General features: G+C 34.5%; 1 protein-coding gene and 1 long non-coding RNA gene across 2 annotated transcripts; both read right to left on the bottom strand.

Annotated features, from left to right (window-relative positions):
- Positions 1–4,937: 4,937 nt before the first annotated feature.
- On the bottom strand, positions 4,938–6,535 carry LOC136819679 (uncharacterized). Its single transcript, XR_010848470.1, has 2 exons — positions 6,386–6,535; positions 4,938–5,219 (listed from the first exon to the last, which is right to left on the bottom strand). It is a non-coding gene; the product is annotated as an uncharacterized lncRNA (long non-coding RNA).
- Positions 6,536–6,740: 205 nt separating this feature from the next.
- LOC136819815 (uncharacterized) lies at positions 6,741–12,610 on the bottom strand. Its single transcript, XM_067076056.1, has 5 exons — positions 12,513–12,610; positions 8,522–8,755; positions 7,793–8,306; positions 7,196–7,419; positions 6,741–6,885 (listed from the first exon to the last, which is right to left on the bottom strand). The coding sequence occupies exons 2-5, from the start codon at positions 8,728–8,730 to the stop codon at positions 6,741–6,743; spliced, it is 1,092 nt and encodes a 363-aa protein (XP_066932157.1). The 5' UTR covers positions 8,731–8,755; positions 12,513–12,610.
- Between the last annotated feature and the right edge of the window lie 8,878 nt (positions 12,611–21,488).

Below are 21,488 nucleotides of genomic sequence, written 5' to 3'. Positions count from 1 at the left end.
TGCGAGATGTGGGAATTTTGTTGTATATGCTTGAAAAATCAAAAAGTCAATCAGGTTACCACGTGAAATATCTCCTTTGCTAAACGAAAGCCAAAAAGATCTCTTTTGCTACTAAACGATAGCCAAAAGCTGAAAGTATCAACCAAATCGTAGTAGTAGTAGTTATTTTCTTATCGACTCATGATTTTATGCTGTAAAAATGATCTATTTTGGACTTTTGGTCATTTTTCATGATGATATAATTGGTGGTTGTCCCTGTTGGATTTTCAAACTTGACAATGAAACTTTCAAACACACAGCCATTGATACACAGTATTTTTTGTGGTGTTATGCATGGCTGAAATTGATCCTGTTTTGGACTTTGTTATTGTCGTATTCATCATCGGCTGGCGACCGTTCCTTTTCACTTTTCAAACCCGACACAGATTTTTTACAAACATATCACTATGAGAATTCAATATAGGATACTGAAACACAGTTCCTGTTTAAATTTTAACAAGATTGGAGAAATTTTCACAGTCAGACAGTGTTATGGCTGAAAATAATCATTTTTGGCGACCATTCCTTTTGATTTTCAAACCCGACACAGATTTTTTACAAACATATCACTATGAGAATTCAGTAAAGGATACTAAAACACAATTCCTGTGTAAATTTGAACAAGATCGGAGAAATTTTCACAGTATTATGACTGAAAATGATCGTTTTGGACTTTGTCGTAATTTCGTCGCGGCTGGCGACCATTCCTTTTGATTTTTTAAACCCGACACAGATTTTTTACAAACATATCACTATGAGAATTCAGTAAAGGATACTAAAACACAATTCCTGTGTAAATTTGAACAAGATCGGAGAAATTTTCACAGTATTATGGCTGAAAATGATCGTTTTGGACTTTGTCGTAATTTTGTCGCGGCTAGCGAACGTTCCTTTTGATTTTTCAAACCCGACACAGATTTTTTACAAACATATCACTATGAGAATTCAGTAAAGGATACTAAAACTAGGGTGGACAGGCCAAAATTTTCCCCTCAATTTTTAGAAACCAAACTAATTTTATTTGAAAGTCCTTACCTTTGTGAGAAAAACGAGGGGTCATTTATTAGAATTGGTTAAGTATTCCCAAAGTTATTCCATTTTCAAAACACAAAAAATCACCTTTTCAAAGAATCGCCTCCTTACACCATGCCAGCAAGAAATAATTTTCGGAAGCACCAAAATCGCACCAAAAATGGCGGATGAAATCTAGTCTTCCGTGTGGCGGGGTGTGGGGAGTTTTGCTGGTGCGGTCTGAAAATCGGCCCGATGACTGTTAAACTTTAGCTTATCGCTAATGAGCTGGAAATGATAGCTAAAAACAAATTTCACCACTAGAAAGCTGAAACCCTCAGCTTTCAGATGGTGTATGCTGCTTAAAAGAAAAAATCCGCAATCTTGTTAAAAAATCGCAATTTCTTCTTATTTTTCAAAATCCAGACGGCCTGTAGATTTTCAAATAAAGCACTTTGTGATAGATTGTAGCCTAATCTTACCCTGGGTTTACTAAAAAAACCGCGATTGAAAAGATGAACCAGCTCAATAGCGACAGCCATTTGTTTCAATGTGGGTCGAGAATTTTCCGGTGCCGTGGTCAGCGCTACATTGCGTTTTTACCTTGACATCGAAAAACATGAATATCTTTGGAAAGAAAATAGATACCTGGATGCAGTTTTTTTTACTTGTTTCCCTGATAATTCCTGATTGATTTAAAAAAAGAATGAACAGATTTGGATGATTAAAGGTAAGTACTAATGCATTGAAGCTCAATTTTGTAAATTCTTCCTCGTTCCGCGCAAAAAATCCTGACGAGTGCGCACCCTACTAAAACACAATTCCTGTGTAAATTTAAACAAGATTGGAGAAATTTTCACAGTAATGGCTGAAAATGATCGTTTTTGGACTTTGTCGTAATTTCGTCGCGGCTAGCGACCGTTCCTTTTGATTTTTCAAACTCGACACAGATTTTTTACAAACATATCACTATGAGAATTCAGTAAAGGATACTAAATCACAATTCCTGCGTAAATTTGAACAAGATCGGAGAAATTTTCACAGTGTTATAACTGAAAATAATATTTTTTGGACTTTGTCGTAATTTCATTGGCTGGGGCGACCGTTCCTTTTGAACATTTTTCAAACGCGAAACAGGTTTTTTCCAAATATAACAATATTTATTACATACACACTATTGAACCATTTTATTTGGTTTATCCTACTCTTCTCCAAGTATTATCCCAGCAGAAATAATGCTTAGCTAAAAACCCGTGGCTTAATGGAATAAACTTTTGCGGGGATTAAATTTTGCTGATTTTGTGGATTTGGGTGTCATCCGCGAAATTAAGTCTCAATGGAAATTTGGAAAGGCCTCATCCGCGAAATATTTCTAAACAAAACTCAAAATTTGTCAAACAAATACTTTTTGAATGTTTACTGGCATCAAAGAAGTGCTAATAATGTGTATTTCAACAACAAAAATGCACGATTTGACAGTTAAGTCACAAAATCGTGAAAATATTGCCACCCGCGAAAGTAAGTCCCTGCAAAATTTTTAAATTTCGCGGGTAGGCTCAATTGTGAAATTAAATCCTCGCAAAAGTTTATCCCATTAACGAAATTTATCCGGACAATCAAATCAACGGCGCATCATTGCTTCGCTATTGGCAAGTTTAGAAATAAATAAATTTATAAGAACTTGGAAATATTGACTTCTAAATGTTTATCTCCTTTAGCTCCAATTTTGAACTTTTTAGTTGAGGATGAGTGGGCGGGGGATGGGCTTGGTTGTTTAAGCAAGAAAGTGCATGTGTAATCACTTAGAAGAGCTAAACTTCCAGCTGGTTTATTCATTCGTTAAGATTATTTCTCATACTCGCTCTGCAATAGATTTATTGCTTTGCTTTCTGATCTGTTCTGATTAGTAGTTTGTGGGCAACGTTCGAACACAACTAATTCGTTTGTTTGATACTAGATTTTAAAGTTGTCAAGTTCTTTCCTCACAATCCATGATTGTCTTAATTGGTTCTGGATTGATAAATAGTTTAAACATTGCAAATTCTTTCAGGGCTCAGACTTAAGCCCAGCAACCTAAATCTCTTGTGTCCTGAATTAGATTCATCTACAAACTTTCAACTTTTCAACAGGAATTGTGAGGGACCTATTTTGTGTGATATCTATGATATCGATATTTAGTAAAATGAGTTGTGTTTTATACAACTACTCTCGAGTGAAAAATTCCGAGAGTAAAGGTAGATTGTTGATTTTTATCTTTTGTATTATTATTATTTATTATATATTTTTTATTATATTTATTATGCACAGTAAAAAAAGAAAATTTGTAGTTTTTTAAATTATTATACTAGATAATATTCTATTAAAAAATGTAAACAATATCATAACAGAAAATTTTGATATCAAGAATAATTCAATACATCTCATGCCCATTGCTAAGACCTAGCCGTTTAAAACTCTGTCAAGCTTAACATAAGGGGTATAACTAATGAAGTATAAGCCCGGAGGGATAGAATTAGGCTTATACTTCATTGGGTATAACGTATTTTTTAAATGGTCCAATTTGTTACGTTGTCGAATTTGAGGACTTCTTTTTGCAAAATTGATTTGAAGAAAAGCTACCCTATTTCTATTAACCTATACTAAACATCACCCACGGTACGAGATAAAAATCCCGCTTTTTAGTGAAGTGCTCGATACCTTAGTACACTCATTTTTTTATAAGCATAACGTTTATAAGCATACTGAAGCTCAAATTTCCAGAAAAATTAAGCATATACTAAGCATACATTGAGGCTGAGCCAAAGAAATTTTTAGAACCATAATTTTCATAAATTTCTTACCTAGCATAGCGTTAAGCATAACTCGAGGCTCAAAATTGAGCTTTAGGCATAGTAAGCTTCAGCCGAAATTTATCGTATGCAAAAAAAAAAAAAAATAGTGTAATAGAATTTTTACTTTCTGCGTCTTCGAGTTGTGAAGGAATTCTTGCGTTTTACAAACTACACGTTTTTGGTGTGGATCGAATCCGTTAGGTAATCTTTGGCAATTTTCTCATTCCTTTTCTTATGTAAATCGAAAGTATTTTTACATTTTTGGAAGATTTGTCAATAACCTTAGCCAGGCAATCAAAAGTATGTTTTTTTATCGCTTTTAGCAGCGAGCGCAGCGAGCGCTGAATTTCCTGAGTCACAAAACTTCGCTTTGCGAAAACGGAACGCTCGTTCCGCAACCCCTTTCATGTTGATTTCAAATATTTCTAAAAACTGACTATTTACTAAAAACTGACTATGTTGTAAACGAAAACTGCTTTTAAAAGTATTTTAACAATTAATTATGTCGTAAAAGTCGTTAAATAAGTCAAATACTGAGCTATTTTTTCATTATTTGCATAAATTTAATACACCTTTTTTTACGTGTTTTTTACACTTTTCGAAAAGTGAATTTTGACTTCAAAAGCTTATAACTTGACAACTACTTGACCAAACTTAAAAAGTTATACCGCAAAATTTAAGTTAGACTATCCTCTTTCTAATAAAAATGGTTTTGAGTCTAAACAAGACTTTGTTCGGCCTCAGTGGCTCGCCAAACGTCCAAAGTTTTTTCTGCCGCACCCGGTATCTAAAGTGTCCATCAGAGTATTAGTTGTGTCATATTGCTCTTTTAATTTTGTTCTACTGCTATTAACTCAAATTTCTGCATATATAAATTGTTTTTTTATTGTGTTTAACTATCTGAATAAAACAATCTTTAATTCTGATATGTTTTTGTAATGTTAAGAAGAGAAAGTATTGTAATAAAATAATCTCCTAAAATAAGTTTGCCTATGAAAATGTACAATAAAAAATCATACTTTTCTGTTTTGTTTTCTCAAAATAAATACTAAAACCTAAAATATTTTATGACTTTTTCTATTTTAAAATATGTTTTGAAATATAATACAGCGATGCAAGATGAATACATGATACATGGTGACAGTTAGAAAGTAGCTATGGAAACAGTAGAAAGAAGCGGGGTAGAGATAAGAGCAAAAAAAAAGGACTGGGATCGCAATGAAAATTCACATTCTCATAGATTCAGCAAATTCTTTGTAAGCATCCAGTAGATAACCCACTTCTTCTTGGGACAGCCTGTTGTGGTAAAGATGCCAAACAAGGCGATGAAGCTCTTTTCTGAAATTGAAGCAATTAAATAATTATTGACTTTTAAATTTGAAATTTGGGTCAATCACAAGGCTGTTGTGTGTTGTCTACACACAACACATTTGTGCACAGCAAAAAAATCTTTTTTTGGGGGGGGGGGTAAGCTTGGAAAACAGCAGAAAGATCCTGGAAATGCACCAGGAATGTTACCCCGGGAATAGCCGTATATTGTATAAGGGTTGCGAAACGATCCAGACTCCACCTCAATTCGCAAGTTGCTAGCAAAATAAGAGACACTCTAAAAATCCCTCTAATAAAGCCGCTATAGAGACAGGGTCGTAAGAGCCTTAATGCCCCAAACACACCACATGATCGACTGCAGCACACCTCCCGCCGCCGCCCGCCACGCATCGCTCTTTTTTTTTCCTTCTAGTTATTCTAGTGTAAATGGTGCCTTAATAAAATCGAACGATATTATTAGTCGAACGATCGAACATTTTTATTCGAATCACGAATCGCCTGTCGAAATCATCAAAACATAAAAATAAAACAAAAACAGAAATGTACAAAGATGGCTTGTTGGTTCGGTGAAAACTAGTTTCAATCAGCAATTACTTGATACTTGCTGTTAAAAGTCAAGGGATGATGAAGATCCTTTCTGTCAAAGTTCAAACTAATTTCTTCCCATTTAACAGCAAAATAAACATTTAAAAGCGAAGAAGCACTGCTTAGATTGCTTAGATGCGTGCCGCCCGCGCGGCAATTTGATCAACATCAGATTTTAAGTCCGTGTTTCGGCTTCCGGTAATTTTGTTGCTGTTCACTGCTAGGGTACACCATTTTAAAACGGCATTTTTCGCAGTCCTAGCTACCAAACCGAGAAAGTTTTCGTGGCTTCAAGCCAAACCATTCAAGGTCATTTTGATAAAATCATCGGTTTGAAGATGTGATTTATATAGCAAATTTTATAGCAAATTTTCGCTTGGGGTAGAAGTTAAAGGTACGTGCACAATATAGCAAAAACAGAGTTAAGCAATTCTACATTTGTAGCATAATGAGTACAACATCTGCGCTAATTTTTTTAACAGCATAATGATGCTCTCGAAAATTTACCCCAAAAACGTATGCAGTATTCTTCTTTTAAGGTTATGTAGACCTTTTCAGCTATTTTTAAGCTATAAAAGAGTCTATCTCACCTTGGATCTGGCTTGCAGCCATGACCTTGAGCCAATATGAATTGAGTCATCCGGTTAATATATTCCTCACGCCCACTCACATAATACAAAAATGAGTCTGTGATTGTTGTAATGTAGGGATCGATTAGATCATCGAGAGATGATTTTTTTCTATGAAAAAAAAGGTTCATACACTCAAACAGTAAAATAAATAGAATAAAAAAGTGCTTAAGAAAATTCGAGAAAAAATTCAAGCGATATTCAGAAATAAAGAACTACAATTGCTTACAGTTGCTACACAGTGTTTCTAGCGCAATCTTTAGGCCAGTTTATTGTAGATTTTATTCTAGTTTTAAATTTGTCCATGCGTGTTATATCAATGCAAGCTTTTCCGCATTCGAAAGAGAAAGGCTAACTTAAATGTTGATTGTATATTATACAGTACATACTTTTTAAAATCTTCTTTTCCATCAGGATTCAGTAGTGTATGCAGTCTGATCAAAATTATTACCCCATAGATTCTATAAAAAGAAAAATTTAGGAAAGTTTCAAAGATACACAGATCACTAGCCTGCACTAATAATTGAGTTTTCTTTTTCATCAACATTCCATTTTTTTGACACATTTAAGAATAATGACAAAAATGAAAAGAACACTAATATCTACTAACTTTTTTACAATTCCATATTATAAACAAAATCTCAAAATTATCTCTCTAAATAAGAGGCCAGGGTCATCACTAGTTTAAAAGGTTTATACTGCCCATTATACTAAATAAACAATAGAAGCTGTTAGTTTGTAGTTCCCCAAATCTCTTTAAAGCAAACATACCTCAATAGATTTTTCCCTTCTTCTGGTTCTCCATCAAAAACGTGCCACTCTGGAATAAGAAGTTCTTCTTTACTGTTTACATCTTCATAATGGAAATCACCTGATACCCAATCTTTCCACCTTTTGATGATAGCACCTGGAGTGTAGGTGTCATGGAATGTTTCATCGCTCCAATGCCAGATATAGTTCATAGCATCTTGATATCTACCAAGGAAGACAAGGACCTGTAAGAATGGAAAGTTTTTGATAGGAAAAAGGAACTATTGTTAATAATTATATTAATTTTATCCTTATCATATTCTCTAGTTGTCAAATTAATGCCTACAAAATACTACTGAAGTGTTTTTTTAGAGTGATTCAAAACTTTGCAAAGCTACAATAGCTGAGGCAGAAAGTTAAAGTGTTTTATGACATTAATTAGACTCATTCAGGTGTTAGGTGTGAATTCGCAGCAGAGTGTAGATCAGTCCTTCTGTATCTGTTGTTTTTCTTGCTCCAGTCATCGCACATTTCACCAGAGACGATCTTGTGTCTGAACTCAAAAAGCTTCAAGATAAATTTTCAAAATAAGTCAACATTAATTGGATATACAAATACCTCAGGCATGTTCTGTTCCCCACCAAAACAAAAGAAGGGATCAGCTGGACCATTAGGTTGATTCTCAAAAAGGACATGGCGACGGGCAAAATGACTGCAATCAAAGGCACGTGACTTTTTTTCAGATGAGGATTCTGTGTTACATTTGGTTTTTGGGAGCTGCTTAGGCTTTCCATCCATCCCCATATCTCCACCAAAATAAAGACGATCATCTCTTTGGAAAATGTCATCCATGGAAGAGCTTTTTTGCTCCTCTTTACTTGTATTTACTTTCTTTATTGCTGCAAAATGTTCTGTATGATAAGCCACAATTTTGAGAGCTTTGTTTAACCATTCAAGTGCGACTTCTGCAGGAAGTTCAGCATTTTTGTGACTGGCAATAAGAATGTAGAGATTACACAATGGTTGAAACATGCGACATATTTTTACCATTATGTCCGGTAAATTCACCAATTCTGCTAATGCTTGCTGCCAGAGCTCAAAGTCATTCTCTGAATTCTGGGTGACAAATTTTCTAAAAATATGGAAAAAGCTTATTTCATTTTTATTTCCTGATGCTTGAAAGTTTTTTATATCAAATCCATATATCAAATTTCTCATGAAAATTTACTATAAAAATATATAAATGCTTGGCGTGTTGCAACAAAGAAAAACCATACAAAAATTTATTACTAATATTATGTTCACTTCCTTTGACCATAAAAGTGCAAAATATATTTTAAATTTTACCTGATTGACTCGTGTTGATTAAGGTAGTTTTCACCATTGATTTCTGCCAGTAAATTACCAATTTCTTTACAAAGCCCTTTATGACTTTTGAAGTCCTTTTTCTGACATTTAGCATCACAATACCATGCAGCATGGCATCGACTGCATTTCAACATTTCTTGTTTTGATGATGAGCAATCAAAACAAATTTTTTCATCCAATTGCTTCATTCTGACTACTATGAGATTTTGTTACCTATTTATTTAAAAAAGGTTAATGGTCAAAATTTTTCGTTCTCTTTACTGAGATTTTTACTACAACACTAGGACAAATAAAAAATAAAAATAATCTCAATCAAAAACAAGCTTGAAATAGGTTTAGATAGACACTTTCGCTTTTTTCAGTTTCATGCATTCAGGAAAAATGAACATAATACGTGTACACTTTGATACACCAAAAGTTGATCTGATGTCAAAAGCTCTCTTTTAATCCTCTAGTCCCTAGTCCTCCTTCTTTATTTTATCAAAATAAATCTGAATAGATAGAAAGGGCCGGATTGCTCATTTAAAAAAGATTTCCCTTAGCTGCTCAAAGTAAAGAAATACCCTATAAATTCAAACAAATCAAGACTCGTGTTCTCCTACTGTACCTTTATTACGGGAACAAATAAGACAAGTAATTAAAGGCCTTGAAATTAACACACAAAAATTTCTACAAACTCTTCTACTTTTTCAAGGAAACAGTGACTGGTTTTAATAAAGGGGGTTTTTATTAACATGTAATTTTTTCAATTTGTGTTAATAAAATCACTAGTGATATTTGTGTAATTTAAGGTAAGTCCTCCTCCAAAGAAGGGTTTAATAAGGGGTTAATGACATCAGAAAAACTTCGGTACTCAGCAAATACTGCAAAAAAACAAAAATTTCTCAACAATTAAAATATGTTAAAATCAGCAATCAGTTTTCTTCACCTCTTCCAGACGGTTGTAATCGATAAAATCACTAATCAATTCAAATTGATAAATAATTGATATTAACCGACGGATCAGTTATTGATTAGATTCTTTAATCGATAGCTAATTGATATTCACAATTTTTCTACCTCTTAGCTATTGATTGCTATAGATGCAATTGATACAATCGATTATTAATTATCAATCTACATGTATATCATCGATATTGTACAGAACATGTTCAAAAATATGAGGCAGAATTTGGCTGTTTTTGGGACATTCCAATTTGTGTTACATTTTTATCAATAAAATTCTTTCATGTATAATAAATATGAGTACATAACTTTCTTACTTGTTTTTTTAACTGATGATGGTCTTTGGATGAAGACCGAAATGTTTTAAATATTAAATAAAATAAAATATTATTACAAAATGAAGCTTCTAAGTTACATATTTATTCTTTCATGTATGATGTCAAATTTCATTTTCTCACAACCTTTCTAAAATTAAATTCTCTTTCCAGTCATGTAATTGATTCAAGATAACACAATATATACAATTGTAAAAGTAGTTTAACTAAATAACAAAAAAATTATAAAATTAAAACAAGTAGAAATTTTACAAAATGAAAAATTTGCAACACTATTCAAAGCTTAAAGTTGGATTTTTTATCCTTTCACTGTTTTGAAGGGGATTGAAATTTCGTGAACAAGTAACTTTGTTTTTAGTTTTGATAGTCTTAAATCAACATACAAATGATAAAGATATAACCAAAGTCATCATATTCAAAATGCTCTATTTCAAGGCAAAATTGGCAGGATTGTAGTCAGGTTGCTACTTTGCTACTCCATATCACTGAAAATGAAAATGAGGTTAATAATCAGCTCTCAGAGAGCATTCAACCCTTAAAGTTAAAGAAAAAAAGAAAAATGAACCCAGCAATGGCTTTAAAAAGCAATGTAATGATAGATTTTACATTCTAAAATTGCAAGGCAGTATATATCCAGTAACAAAAAAGGAAAAGGAACAAAATATTGATAAAAATGTAACAGTTTTAGCATTATTGAGGGAAGGTTACAATTTTATCATTATTTTGAATTCTATGGTGTTACCGTAGAATAGTCTAATGTAATATCGACATGCGTCTTCTAATTTCGACACCAGATCTGTAAAATAATCAAAACAAACCTTGAATGAAATTCTTAGAACAAGTTCATCCATCAAACTAGAAGTTTAGTAAACATTGCAATCCTTTCAATTAAAAACGCAGCCAAATTATAAGCAGTTTCACACAACACACGAAACGCATACAAACTTTCTCGTAACTTTCTCGTGCCCATCATAAAAATTTTACAACTTTATTACGCTTCAAGTCATGTGATAAAAATAAATCGCGCGCTTAGTCGACCTGGTTTCCTGTCCTTTTTGTTTATTTCAAGCATGCGCTCTAGGCGCTAAGAGGCCCCGTTAAACTTCTAGGCGCCGCACCTAGCACACCCGGTCTCTTTTCAAATTCATAAGGAGATCGGGTTCTTTTAATTATTTTCGGTTCACGGTAAAAAGGTCTACTAAAAAATTCCTCGCGTGCAATATGTTGTTGTGATTTGGGCATCTTCGTTGAAAGCATGCTAATTAGTTTTTTAGTGATTACTACCGTTAAAGTTTTCTTTTCAAATATAAGTAATAATAACACTTCACATTTCTCATATTATATTAACAATCTGTGATGTGATAGGGAGAGTACAATTTAGTGATTGATGGATAACTTTGGTATGTATTTGTTTATGTTTGATTTTTTATTTCGAAGACCAGCCTACAGCTATGTCGAAATTAGAAGACGCATGTTGATATTAGACGATCCTACGGTACCGGGTGTAATGAAGAAACCCAGGAAAATTACTTGAATAGTTTTAACTAATTTGTGGGTCAGTTTCTCTAAAAGTAACTGCAGAGCAGATTACAGTTGTATGATCAAAAAGTAACAATATTGCTTTTTTATCGTTCCATTGAAATAAACCTCTTTTATCAAATTTTGCTAATACATTTGAAAATTTGAACACTCCAATTTCAAAAATTATAATTTTATTTAAAAAAACAATTTTATTAAATTTTGCAATGTCCCAAGTTCTGCCTCATATTTTTAAACATGTTCTACAGCTCTACTCTACCATTTTTGTTTTTAATTAACTTTGTATTTTAATTACAAGCCAGGTCATTCATTTGAGGGCTATGCATGTTAGCCTCCACTGATGCAAGTTACCCGATCTCACGATACCCTACAATAGAGACCCCTTTTTACCCAAGTACCCCCCCCCCCAGGACAGCACGCAGCCTGGCAGCAGCCCCAGGCCCAGGGACTTACACGTTTTTGTTTTTTTAAGAAACACACTTTTAAGAAACATGAGGCTCAGAATGCCTAAAAATTAAGAAACATCTAAGAAACATGCTGACTGAGGCTTAGATGGGGCCCCATCTACTCACAATTTTTTCTGAACTCGATATAGTAGACGGGTAGTTTTGGACAAAAATTTCTACAATTTTTTGTAGAAACGCTTCTGATTGGCCAATTATGTCTATTGTTCTCCCGAAAAATTTATGCAGCAAAATTCTGATTGGCCAGTTTTCAAACGGTTTGTTTTTGGTGGCAAATTCAAAATCTCCAATTCTACCATACTAATTTTTATCTCATGTGAGCTTTGTGAAATGGAGTAAAAATTTGTATGGGTCCAGACTAACTGAGGCTGAGAATGAGAAAATAACATTTTTTTAATTCGTTTTTTTTAAGAACATTCCAATCAATCAAGGCAAAGTTTCAGAAATATACAGTACTTACATAACAGTTAGAAGCACTTGAGAAAGTTTAGAACCATTTAAGAAACATTTAAGGCTCAAAAGGCCAATTTCTTAAGAAACACTGAGGCTGCTTGGTAAAACTAGTTTCTTAAAAAAACAAAACGTGTACAAACAAGGTACTTTTATGTATGAAAAAGGTAATAAAAACAATAAAACCTTTGAAAATAAGTATATATCTGCATATGTGTTATGATAGATTAAACTTACCAGGAACTCAGATAACACCATGCAGATAGGTACACTTCCACAGATGACAGGACACAGGACGACAAATAGAACAAACTCAATCAGCATGTGTGAAGTGTAGGACAGTCCGGCTCCGGTGTGTACAGCGCTATCAGCTGATTCTGATTTTCCCGCCGAAAAAAGATATCGCGCGTGCTTGTGCAGAGACTGGGGACGATGAAGGCTAAAAGCTATAAGCCAAACTGACATAGATTTCATAAAGCCCGAAGGGCTAGATGTAAAGCTTTTGCTGAAAAGTGTGCCGTACCGTGGTTAGGTAGGAAATCCTATCCAAGTCACGTGACATTACAATAGAATTTCTGCGATTGACCAATTAGAAGCTTCGCGGGTTTTCGAAAGCAACAACAGCAATATTATTTCCGATATTCACTTTTTTTTGCCTGCGCGCGCGATGGCTTAAAACCCGACATCTAGCCCTTCGGGATTTATAAATCTATGGCAATAAAGCGTTTCCATTGGCCCCAGTCACTGACCATTTTTTTGAGATTGATTGATACCCGCGGAGAGAACGCTAGATCTACTTTCGCTTGTACACTAATGATCCGATATAACGATTACCTAATGATTAGCGCCGTTTGTCGTTAAGCAAACTTTCAAACACTACAATCAATAGCTTCTTTTTGCGCTCACTTTACCGTCCTCAAAAGTGAAAATACAAAAACTCGCTACTACTTGAAAATGAAATTCTTACCGTATCACATACGAATAGTAATATTTGCTCTTCATTCTTTCTACAGTGATTAGATTGACACCCGCACATGCGCGATAAAATTTCTTTACTTGGTCCTTAGAGGTTGATATGTTTTTTGAAAACTCAACCTATGATACGCAGGGTAAGTTTGACGTGCTTGTCGGGGATAAAAAATCAGGTAAAAGTTTTGGTCGGGTGATAGAATGTCGGGGATAAATTTCGTCGGGAATAAATAACGTCACCCCCTCAAAATTTTCGTCACTTTCCCCCGACATTTTTTTCTCCAATAAGGTAGATACATAAGCTCGCTTGTCGTGTGGGTCGAGTCAAGGCTACCGCGGTAAATAGCAATAAACTGAAATTTGAACCTTCATTTCATTATGACACGTGTATAGATTGGTAAGATCCCTGCAGAGAGGAAGCGAAATTGATTCGAACAGGGAAAACGAGGATAAACTAATGCATCTGAAAGAAGAAATAAAAAAGAAGGAAATTTAAAATTTCCCAAATTGATAGTTTCAAGTAGCCTTCTTCTCATCCTGTAGCGAAAAAAGTTTCTTATAGAATAGTATATCCTTCTATTCTTCCTATATACAATCAGGGACAAAAAACTTGGCACAAAAGGGAAATTTACTGTGGGGTGTTTTGAAACCACAATCGATTTGTAAGTGCTCTAAAGTAGGTTTGAAGGGTAGAGTTTTAACTCTGAGTTTTAACGCTAGACTTATGACTAAAATGGTCCAATAGGGCTTGAAATATAGCCTAGAAACCAATAAATCCCTCCCAGATCGAAATAGTCGATCAAATCAAGTTGAGGGCCTGAAATTGACATTCTCGCTCGAACTTCAATTTTCGAAAAATGGTAAATTAGCCAAAAGTGCAAATATATTATGGCACTCGGGTAAGTTATGACATGTCTAAGATGTATCTTACTAAAGTCCATCATTTGAAAAAAAAATTTTTCGAAATTTTGATGACGTCAGCAGAAATTATTGAAAAACGAAAAATCCTATTTTCTGCTGACGTCATCAAAAATTCGGAAAAATCTTTTTTCAAATGATGGACTTTAGTAAGATACATCTTTGGTGAAAGTTTGAAGACAATGGGATAAACCATTCTTGAGAAATTCAATTTTTAGTTTTGATGACGTCATCGATTATTACGTAATAATCAGTTTTTGCGGTTTTTCGCGAAAATCAGCGAAAAAACAATTAGGTTACACATTAGGTTAGAAACTACATTATAGTACCCTTCATGTTCAGTCATTTGTTTGGTCATTTTCTGTCGACTAATGCGATCTAAAAATTATGGTAATTTTCAGTTTTTGAGACATGCCATAACTTACCCGAGCACGGATTGTAGGATTAGGAAGTATATCTATAGAGGTCTGCGATTCAGACTACTAGATCTGAGAAGACCGCCTATGCCGTTCAAAAAGGTTTTCCAAAGCGAACCTTTACAGCGTTAAACGAACTAAGGGATTGCATTCGAGTTTGTCTCACGAGTATCCATGTTGTAATTCCCACAGGATAAGAGTTCCAGCAATATCTTAAGATTGTCAAAGAAAATTTAGATAGGAAAAGCGTTTTCGTATTTAAATTTGATATATTTCGCAATCATTATATTAATAAAGAAATCAAAGCATGGATCTTCAGGCTAAAGAAATTTCGTAGATGTCCCTTAAACTCCATCCGAATTCTTGTTTGAGCAATTGGATGATATTAACATTTGCTGTGACTGTAGTGCAGTGCGAGGGGTAAATCACTAAAAATTAGGTGTACGAGATTTTGATTTCTTTTTGATTTTTGATTTCTTTTTGATTTTTGATTTTTTTTTGATTTCTTTTTGATTTTTGATTTCTTTTTGATTTTTGATTTTTTTTTGATTTCTTTTTGATTTTTGATTTCTTTTTGATTTCCTTTTGATTTCTGATTTCTTTTTGATTTCTTTTTGATTTCTGATCTCTTTTTGATTTCTTTTTGATTTTTGATTTCTTTTTGATTTTTGATTTATTTTTTATTTCTTTTTGATTTTTGATTTATTTTTGATTTTTCAAAAAGGTGTACGTGATTTTTTTCAGTGATTTACCCCTCGGTTGTGCAGTGGAAGCAGCTACGGTGTGCAATGTCGTAGGTCGGCTGGGTCATATCAACGACTTCGTATTTAGTACAAAAATAGTACTTGATGCCTCTCAGCTTGATGCTAAGCAATTGAAGGACTTAGGGTAAGTGGAGCAATCCAGGGGGAGAGTGGTGATCTCCCCTAGCTATCGAAAGAGGAGTCTTTGGGTCGCCTCCGATTGCAGTCGCAGATTTACTCACTTAAAATTTAACGTAATTAGGATTGGATTGATTCTTTTCAAGTCCATACTGAATAAACCAGTTATCTTGGGGGAAGTGGGAAAAATAAAATGAATAAGTTTCTCATCTATTGTAAAGCTTTTAAATAATATTTATATATTAAATATTATAATACCGCTAAGTAGTTTTATAAGATTTCCGCTAAGTAGTTTTATAAGATTTCGACCGAAAATTTTGGCTATAGTATAGTATTTTAGGAATTCAAACTATATATATGCTTAATTTAATAGTTAACTGGGAAAAACAAAAATTAACTTATAATCGAATTCCCTTACTTTATTAAGTTGTCAAAGAACATACTAAGTAAAAAAAGCCGATTGTTGATAGGTCCGGGAAAAAAGTATATCTTGGGGAGATTTAATGCAAGTATAATAATTATGATAAATGATCAAAACCTTTACGGGAGTTTGAAAGCTGATTCTTACCCAGTCTCTTAACGATCTTATAGTGATCACCACGGTTTAACACGTCTGTATATCTAGTATGTAAAAGTCAATGTGATAGGATGGGGTTTCAAATTGGATTTGATTGATTCTGAACGTTACATAACCACAAGTAGAGTAGTGGTAGCTGTATTCTAAGGATCCGATTTTAAAAGCTAAATTTCGGGGGGCAACACATGTGAACTTTAGACTTGGACTGCCCTGGGTTCTAGATTATAAGTATAACAACATTTTAGGGAAGTTTAACCTTGTTTTCCCCCGGATGCATATCATGAGTGCAACCCGAGTAGGAGAGAGTATTTGAGGGGGCGGTACTTTAGTATGGTATATGATAGATTTGCGAAGTCACACAATAGTGTAAAACACAACATATGTATTGTCTCGATATGCGGAAGTAAAATCGCATGATTTCCTTATCAACTTATCAAAGACACTCGACTTTTGACTTGTGCTTACATTATGTTTTGTTGTGATGAAAAACGTAGTTTGATCACGATTTCTGCTAGAGATCTGACGTCCGCAAAACTTTAAATCACAAAATGTAAGTTTCGTATTCAAATAGAAGCATTTGGTAAAAAAATTGCAAATTTTCGCCCGGAAATTTTGATTTTTTGCGATTATAAAAGTCAACTATTTCGACGCACACACCGTCAGTTGGTAAACTCACTGCCCCCAAGGGGTTCTCAGACTACACAGGAAAAAATTTTCGATTTCCAAGGTTGGAAATTTCAGGTTTTCTTAGTTGGAAAAAAGATAAAATCCAATGGAAAATCCAACCTGAAAATGTGGGACATTCTCCAAGGTTGGAAATTTTGCATTTTCCATGGCTTGGAATTTTCGTAAATCCAGGTTGAAAAAAGCAAAAATCCAAACCAAACAAGGTTGGAATTTTCGAAAATCTAGGTTGAAAAAAGCCAAAATCCAAACCAAACAAGGTTGGAATTTTTTAAAATTCAGTTGGAAAAAAGCCAAAATCCAAGCTTAAACAAGGTAGGAATTTTCGAAAATCTAGGTTGAAAAAGCCAAAATCCAAATTTAACAAGATTGGATTTTTTTAGAATTCAGTTGGAAAAAAGCCAAAATCCAAGCTTAAACAAGGTTGGAATTTTTTTAAATTCAGTTGGAAAAAAGCCAAAATCCAAATTTAACAAGGTTGGAATTTTCAAAAATCCAGGTGGAAAAAAGCCAAAATACAAGGTTGGAATTTTTGTAAATTCAGTTGGAAAAAAGCCAAAATCCAAGCTAAACAAGGTTGGAAATTTAGAAAATTCAGGTTGAAAAAAGCCGAAATACAAGGTTGGAATTTTTGTAAATTCAGTTGGAAAAAAGCCAAAATCCAAGCTAAACAAAGTTGGAAATTTCGAAAATTCAGGTTGAAAAAAGCCAAAATCCAAAAAGTGATGGCAGAGATGTGGAAAGAGATCTTAAACAAGGTTTTTGTTTTTGTGAACAGTCACTCGCTAGCCTAGGCTCGATGGCTCCCGGTCAATCTCTCGTTATTATTCGCACAGATACGTGGTTGATCTTAGATCACTCACACAGCTCAGCAGGGCACTATTTGAAACTATGACACAAGTACCCTATGTGCTTCACTATGCGAACTCACTGCGATTGACCGAGGCCGCTCCGAAGAGACACCTCACCTGACGGAAACTTACAGCTTGACTGCTCACATTATAGCCTAATATCTAGGTTAGCTATACATCAAAACAGTTTTGAGCGAAAAATCGCTTGTGGTTTTCCCAAGGACATGCGCAGAAAATGGTTAGAAAAACGTAATTTCCACATGGATTTTTAACCTTTTCCAAAATGTTTGGAGAAACACAAATTTCCAACCCAAAAAGTCTAGTTTTCCAATCGAAAGAGTTTCAATTTCACAAAAATGTAATTTCCACATGGATTTTTAACGTTTTCCAAACTGTTTGGGAGAAACACAAATTTCCGACCCAAAAAGTCTAGTTTTTCAACTTGAGGTATCAAATTTACTAAAATATGTATTTTCACATCGATTTTTGACCTTTTTTTTCAATTCCCAAACTGTTTGGAAAATAAAAATTTCCCACCCAAAAAGTCATGTTTTCCAACCAGCCTTGGAAAATTGTCATTTCTACATGGGTTTTTTTCACTTGATTTTTCAAGCGCATTGGTTTATTCTACAAAACCTATGGGTAATTTACGTTTTCCAAATCAGCTCAAGGTAATCGCTCAAATTTCCAACCTTCAATTATAAAACTAAAATTTCCCACCCAAAAATATTGAATTTCCAACCTTGGAAATCGAAAATTTTTTCCTGTGCTATAGGTAAACGGGAAAGACATTGGGAAGTTTAATCTTGTTTTCCCCGGATTTATATTGTCATTTCTAGGAAAGTAGCCCGAGTGAGAGGGGGCGGTACTTTGTGCTCGATATAAGGTGTGAAATGGTATGATAGATTTGCAAAGTTACACAACATTTTAAAATACAACATATTGTCTCGATATGCGGAAGTAAAAGTTACATGATCCATCCATCCGTATCAGACAATCGACTTTCGACTCGTGCTTATATCATGTTTTGTTGTATTGATAAACATAAATTTGATCACGTCTAACGAGTCAGCGCTTTTCTTGCCATAGACCATAAAGAAGAGTCTCAGTTTTGTATTAATGATGATTTGTTCAAAATTGAACTTTAGCTCATCAGAATCAGAGGATCGTTCACGTGTTTAAAATGTTCTTTTGTTTTGACATTAACTTTGGATTTCGAAGAAAACACGAAAAACACGTGGCATACGTACAATCATTCTGTGACTTGTTCCAACGTCCACAAAACTATAAATCACAAAATGTAAGTTTCGTATTCAAATAAAAGCATTTGATGGTTAGCCATAAAGAAGGAGGTTGGATCTTAATTTTGGTGTTCTAGAGCATTATGTTATCGCAGGGGTTATAACATTTAGTGTCAGGGAATAATCACTTGCTTTTCATCCTTTTTTAAGTATATTGATCTTTTGGGGCCAGCAACGATCTTTTTGCTACTGAAACTGTGGCTCCGACAGCTACATCTCGACCTCAAAGTTAGGATTTTGTTGCCGACTTTGAATCTAACTCTGTAGCAGATTTTGATAGCCTCGATCTAAACACCCTGGGAAACAAAAAAACATCGCCAGTTCCCTCGAAACAACCTAATTTAGCGTTGACAGTAGATTTAAATGCTGCTTTTGAATCCAAGGCGTGCATACAGGGTGTCCCTAATCAAAGTATCGAGTTTGAACATGCGATTGAGTAGAAAAGTTTGTGTGTGTTATCGCTAAAAAATAAGAACGTTCTCCATCACACAGGCTTATTACACAAGGTAGTTACAACGTATAAATTAATCGTAATGACAAAGAAAAAAGAGGGAGAGCTTAAAATACAATTTTGTGAACACGCACATAAAACTTTCTACTCAATCGCATGTTCAAACTCGATACTTTAATTAGGGACACCCTGTATAACAATTTTTATATTTACTGATGGAGGCTATCAGAATCATTAAAAGGTGAACTAAGGGACTGGGTCCGAGCTTGCGAGTGAGTTTGCAACTTCACAGATCTCGAGGGACGGGTTTTCAATTACATTTGCGGGTATTGTACTTGCAGGGCACTACTTTTCGCGGATATTGCGAGCTTGTCAATCGACATGAAAGTCTATCTGCGTTTCAATGTAATAATAATACTCATAGATTCTTTTTCGTTGGTTCGTGCACAAGATCTAAGACATGTTGAACAAACCGTCCCTTGAATAAAGGACGTGCCACCCGAAAAAGTGATGTCGAAAAAAGATGTGTTCCACTGTCTTAGTTGGAACATTACTGAAGTTGGGTTCATATTCGTTTGGCTTTCACACAAAGATATTTTCCCTGTTAAGGACACCGGGTGTTCAGCAGAAGTTGAATATGGGTTGAAAGGTTTTTGGTCGACTTTTTTCAGTTGCAAGAGATTCTTATCAGGTCCGATCATTTGATTGACAAGGAAAGCTGTTTCGAAAATTTTCTAGACTTAAAATAGTCATCTATGGTGCTGCACCTAGCTTTCGATAAACGCTCTTACGTTCGCTTAGCATAGTCATTTCCGAACCATCTCGTAGCTTTTCCCCGGTTTTATTATAATGTCAGTTTTGACTCAAATCTCCGATTTGTGAGTACAAAAAACGGTCTAAAATTTTCAGACATTCCTGATAAATATCTTTTGTAACTTACTTGAATTATGCCCTATAAATAGCTACGTTATATTACCCTGAGTACCAGAGACCAAGTTTTCATCAGACCGGAGAGAAAATATTGACGATATTTATTCGAGCTGTGATACTCACGAGAGAAATTGAAGTACCTTGAATTAGTACAAAAAGTAAAGTCATGAATTTCTGTTGATATGATTTTGATCTAAAGGTCGTGACGGTAAAAACTACTGATTATTTGATAATGTAATCCACGGTTGACCCCTTTTGACGTATTACAAAAATTTACGTGACAAAATCAGGTTAGAACAGACAGAACCAATAAAGTCTATGAATATCGTTTTTACTCTTTTCAAAAATTCCTTCATGAATAGTAATTCACAGTCTAGACGTATACAAAAAGAATTTCCCGGATTTAGAGCTTTTTAAGTTATCCTAAAAACACCTTAAATTCTTGGTATCTATGTCTGTCACCAGTGCTTATAAAATTGATATGGTATTCTCTCACTTCATTTTAAGGAACCACCATGTTGGGGTGGATGGATTAGACCTGAGGGGATAGACCAAATTGGGTACAGAAACGTGTCACTAGTCAGGGCCACTTTTTTAGGCTCTGAAGATATCTGACATGGTCCCAATTTTACTAATTTACAAGATGTGTATCTGAAAGGGTCAACTTTTGGTTATTTCGGACCATTTTCAGGGTGGAAATTAGATTTACAAAAAAATCATATCTAACAGGGTCCAATTTTCAAACTTCAGCGGCATGTTTCCGTCGGCCGTTAAGGTCAATTTCCTTATGGTGCTACTTGCAAGTGCTCGTCGTCGTATAAATCACGTCGTTATATTTGGATTCAGCTTACGCTTGCATTGGGCTCACTATGTTCACTCTCCCACGGCAATTTATCTCTTTCATTAGGCGATGTTATTGTCTGTTACAAGTGAAGGCGGGAATATATGGCGGCATGGCGTTATGGTGGTATACGGGAAAAAATCGGCGGGAGAGTTTCGAGGAAACTGGTGAACTCTACCGACTGTAAACTTTTTTCGGCAAAAAAGCCCGCTTGCGAATTTTCTTCGGCTTTGGGCCTATTTCTTAGATAGTGATTTGTCTTAGACTATATCATAGTCTACTCTTCCATAAGAACTCTTTACAAGCTTATTCCCGCATTCCTATATTCAAGGTAAGGCATGAGCTTGCTATTAGGCCGCAGCTAAAACTTAAGGAATGAACGTACGTACGTAAT

Source organism: Clytia hemisphaerica, unplaced genomic scaffold (genome assembly GCF_902728285.1).
Source record: "Clytia hemisphaerica strain Z4C2 unplaced genomic scaffold, Clytia hemisphaerica genome assembly, whole genome shotgun sequence".
Classification (NCBI taxonomy): Eukaryota; Metazoa; Cnidaria; class Hydrozoa; order Leptothecata; family Clytiidae; genus Clytia; species Clytia hemisphaerica.
The sequence above is the reverse complement of the archived record's forward strand: the minus strand, read 5'-3'. Positions and strand labels throughout refer to the sequence as shown.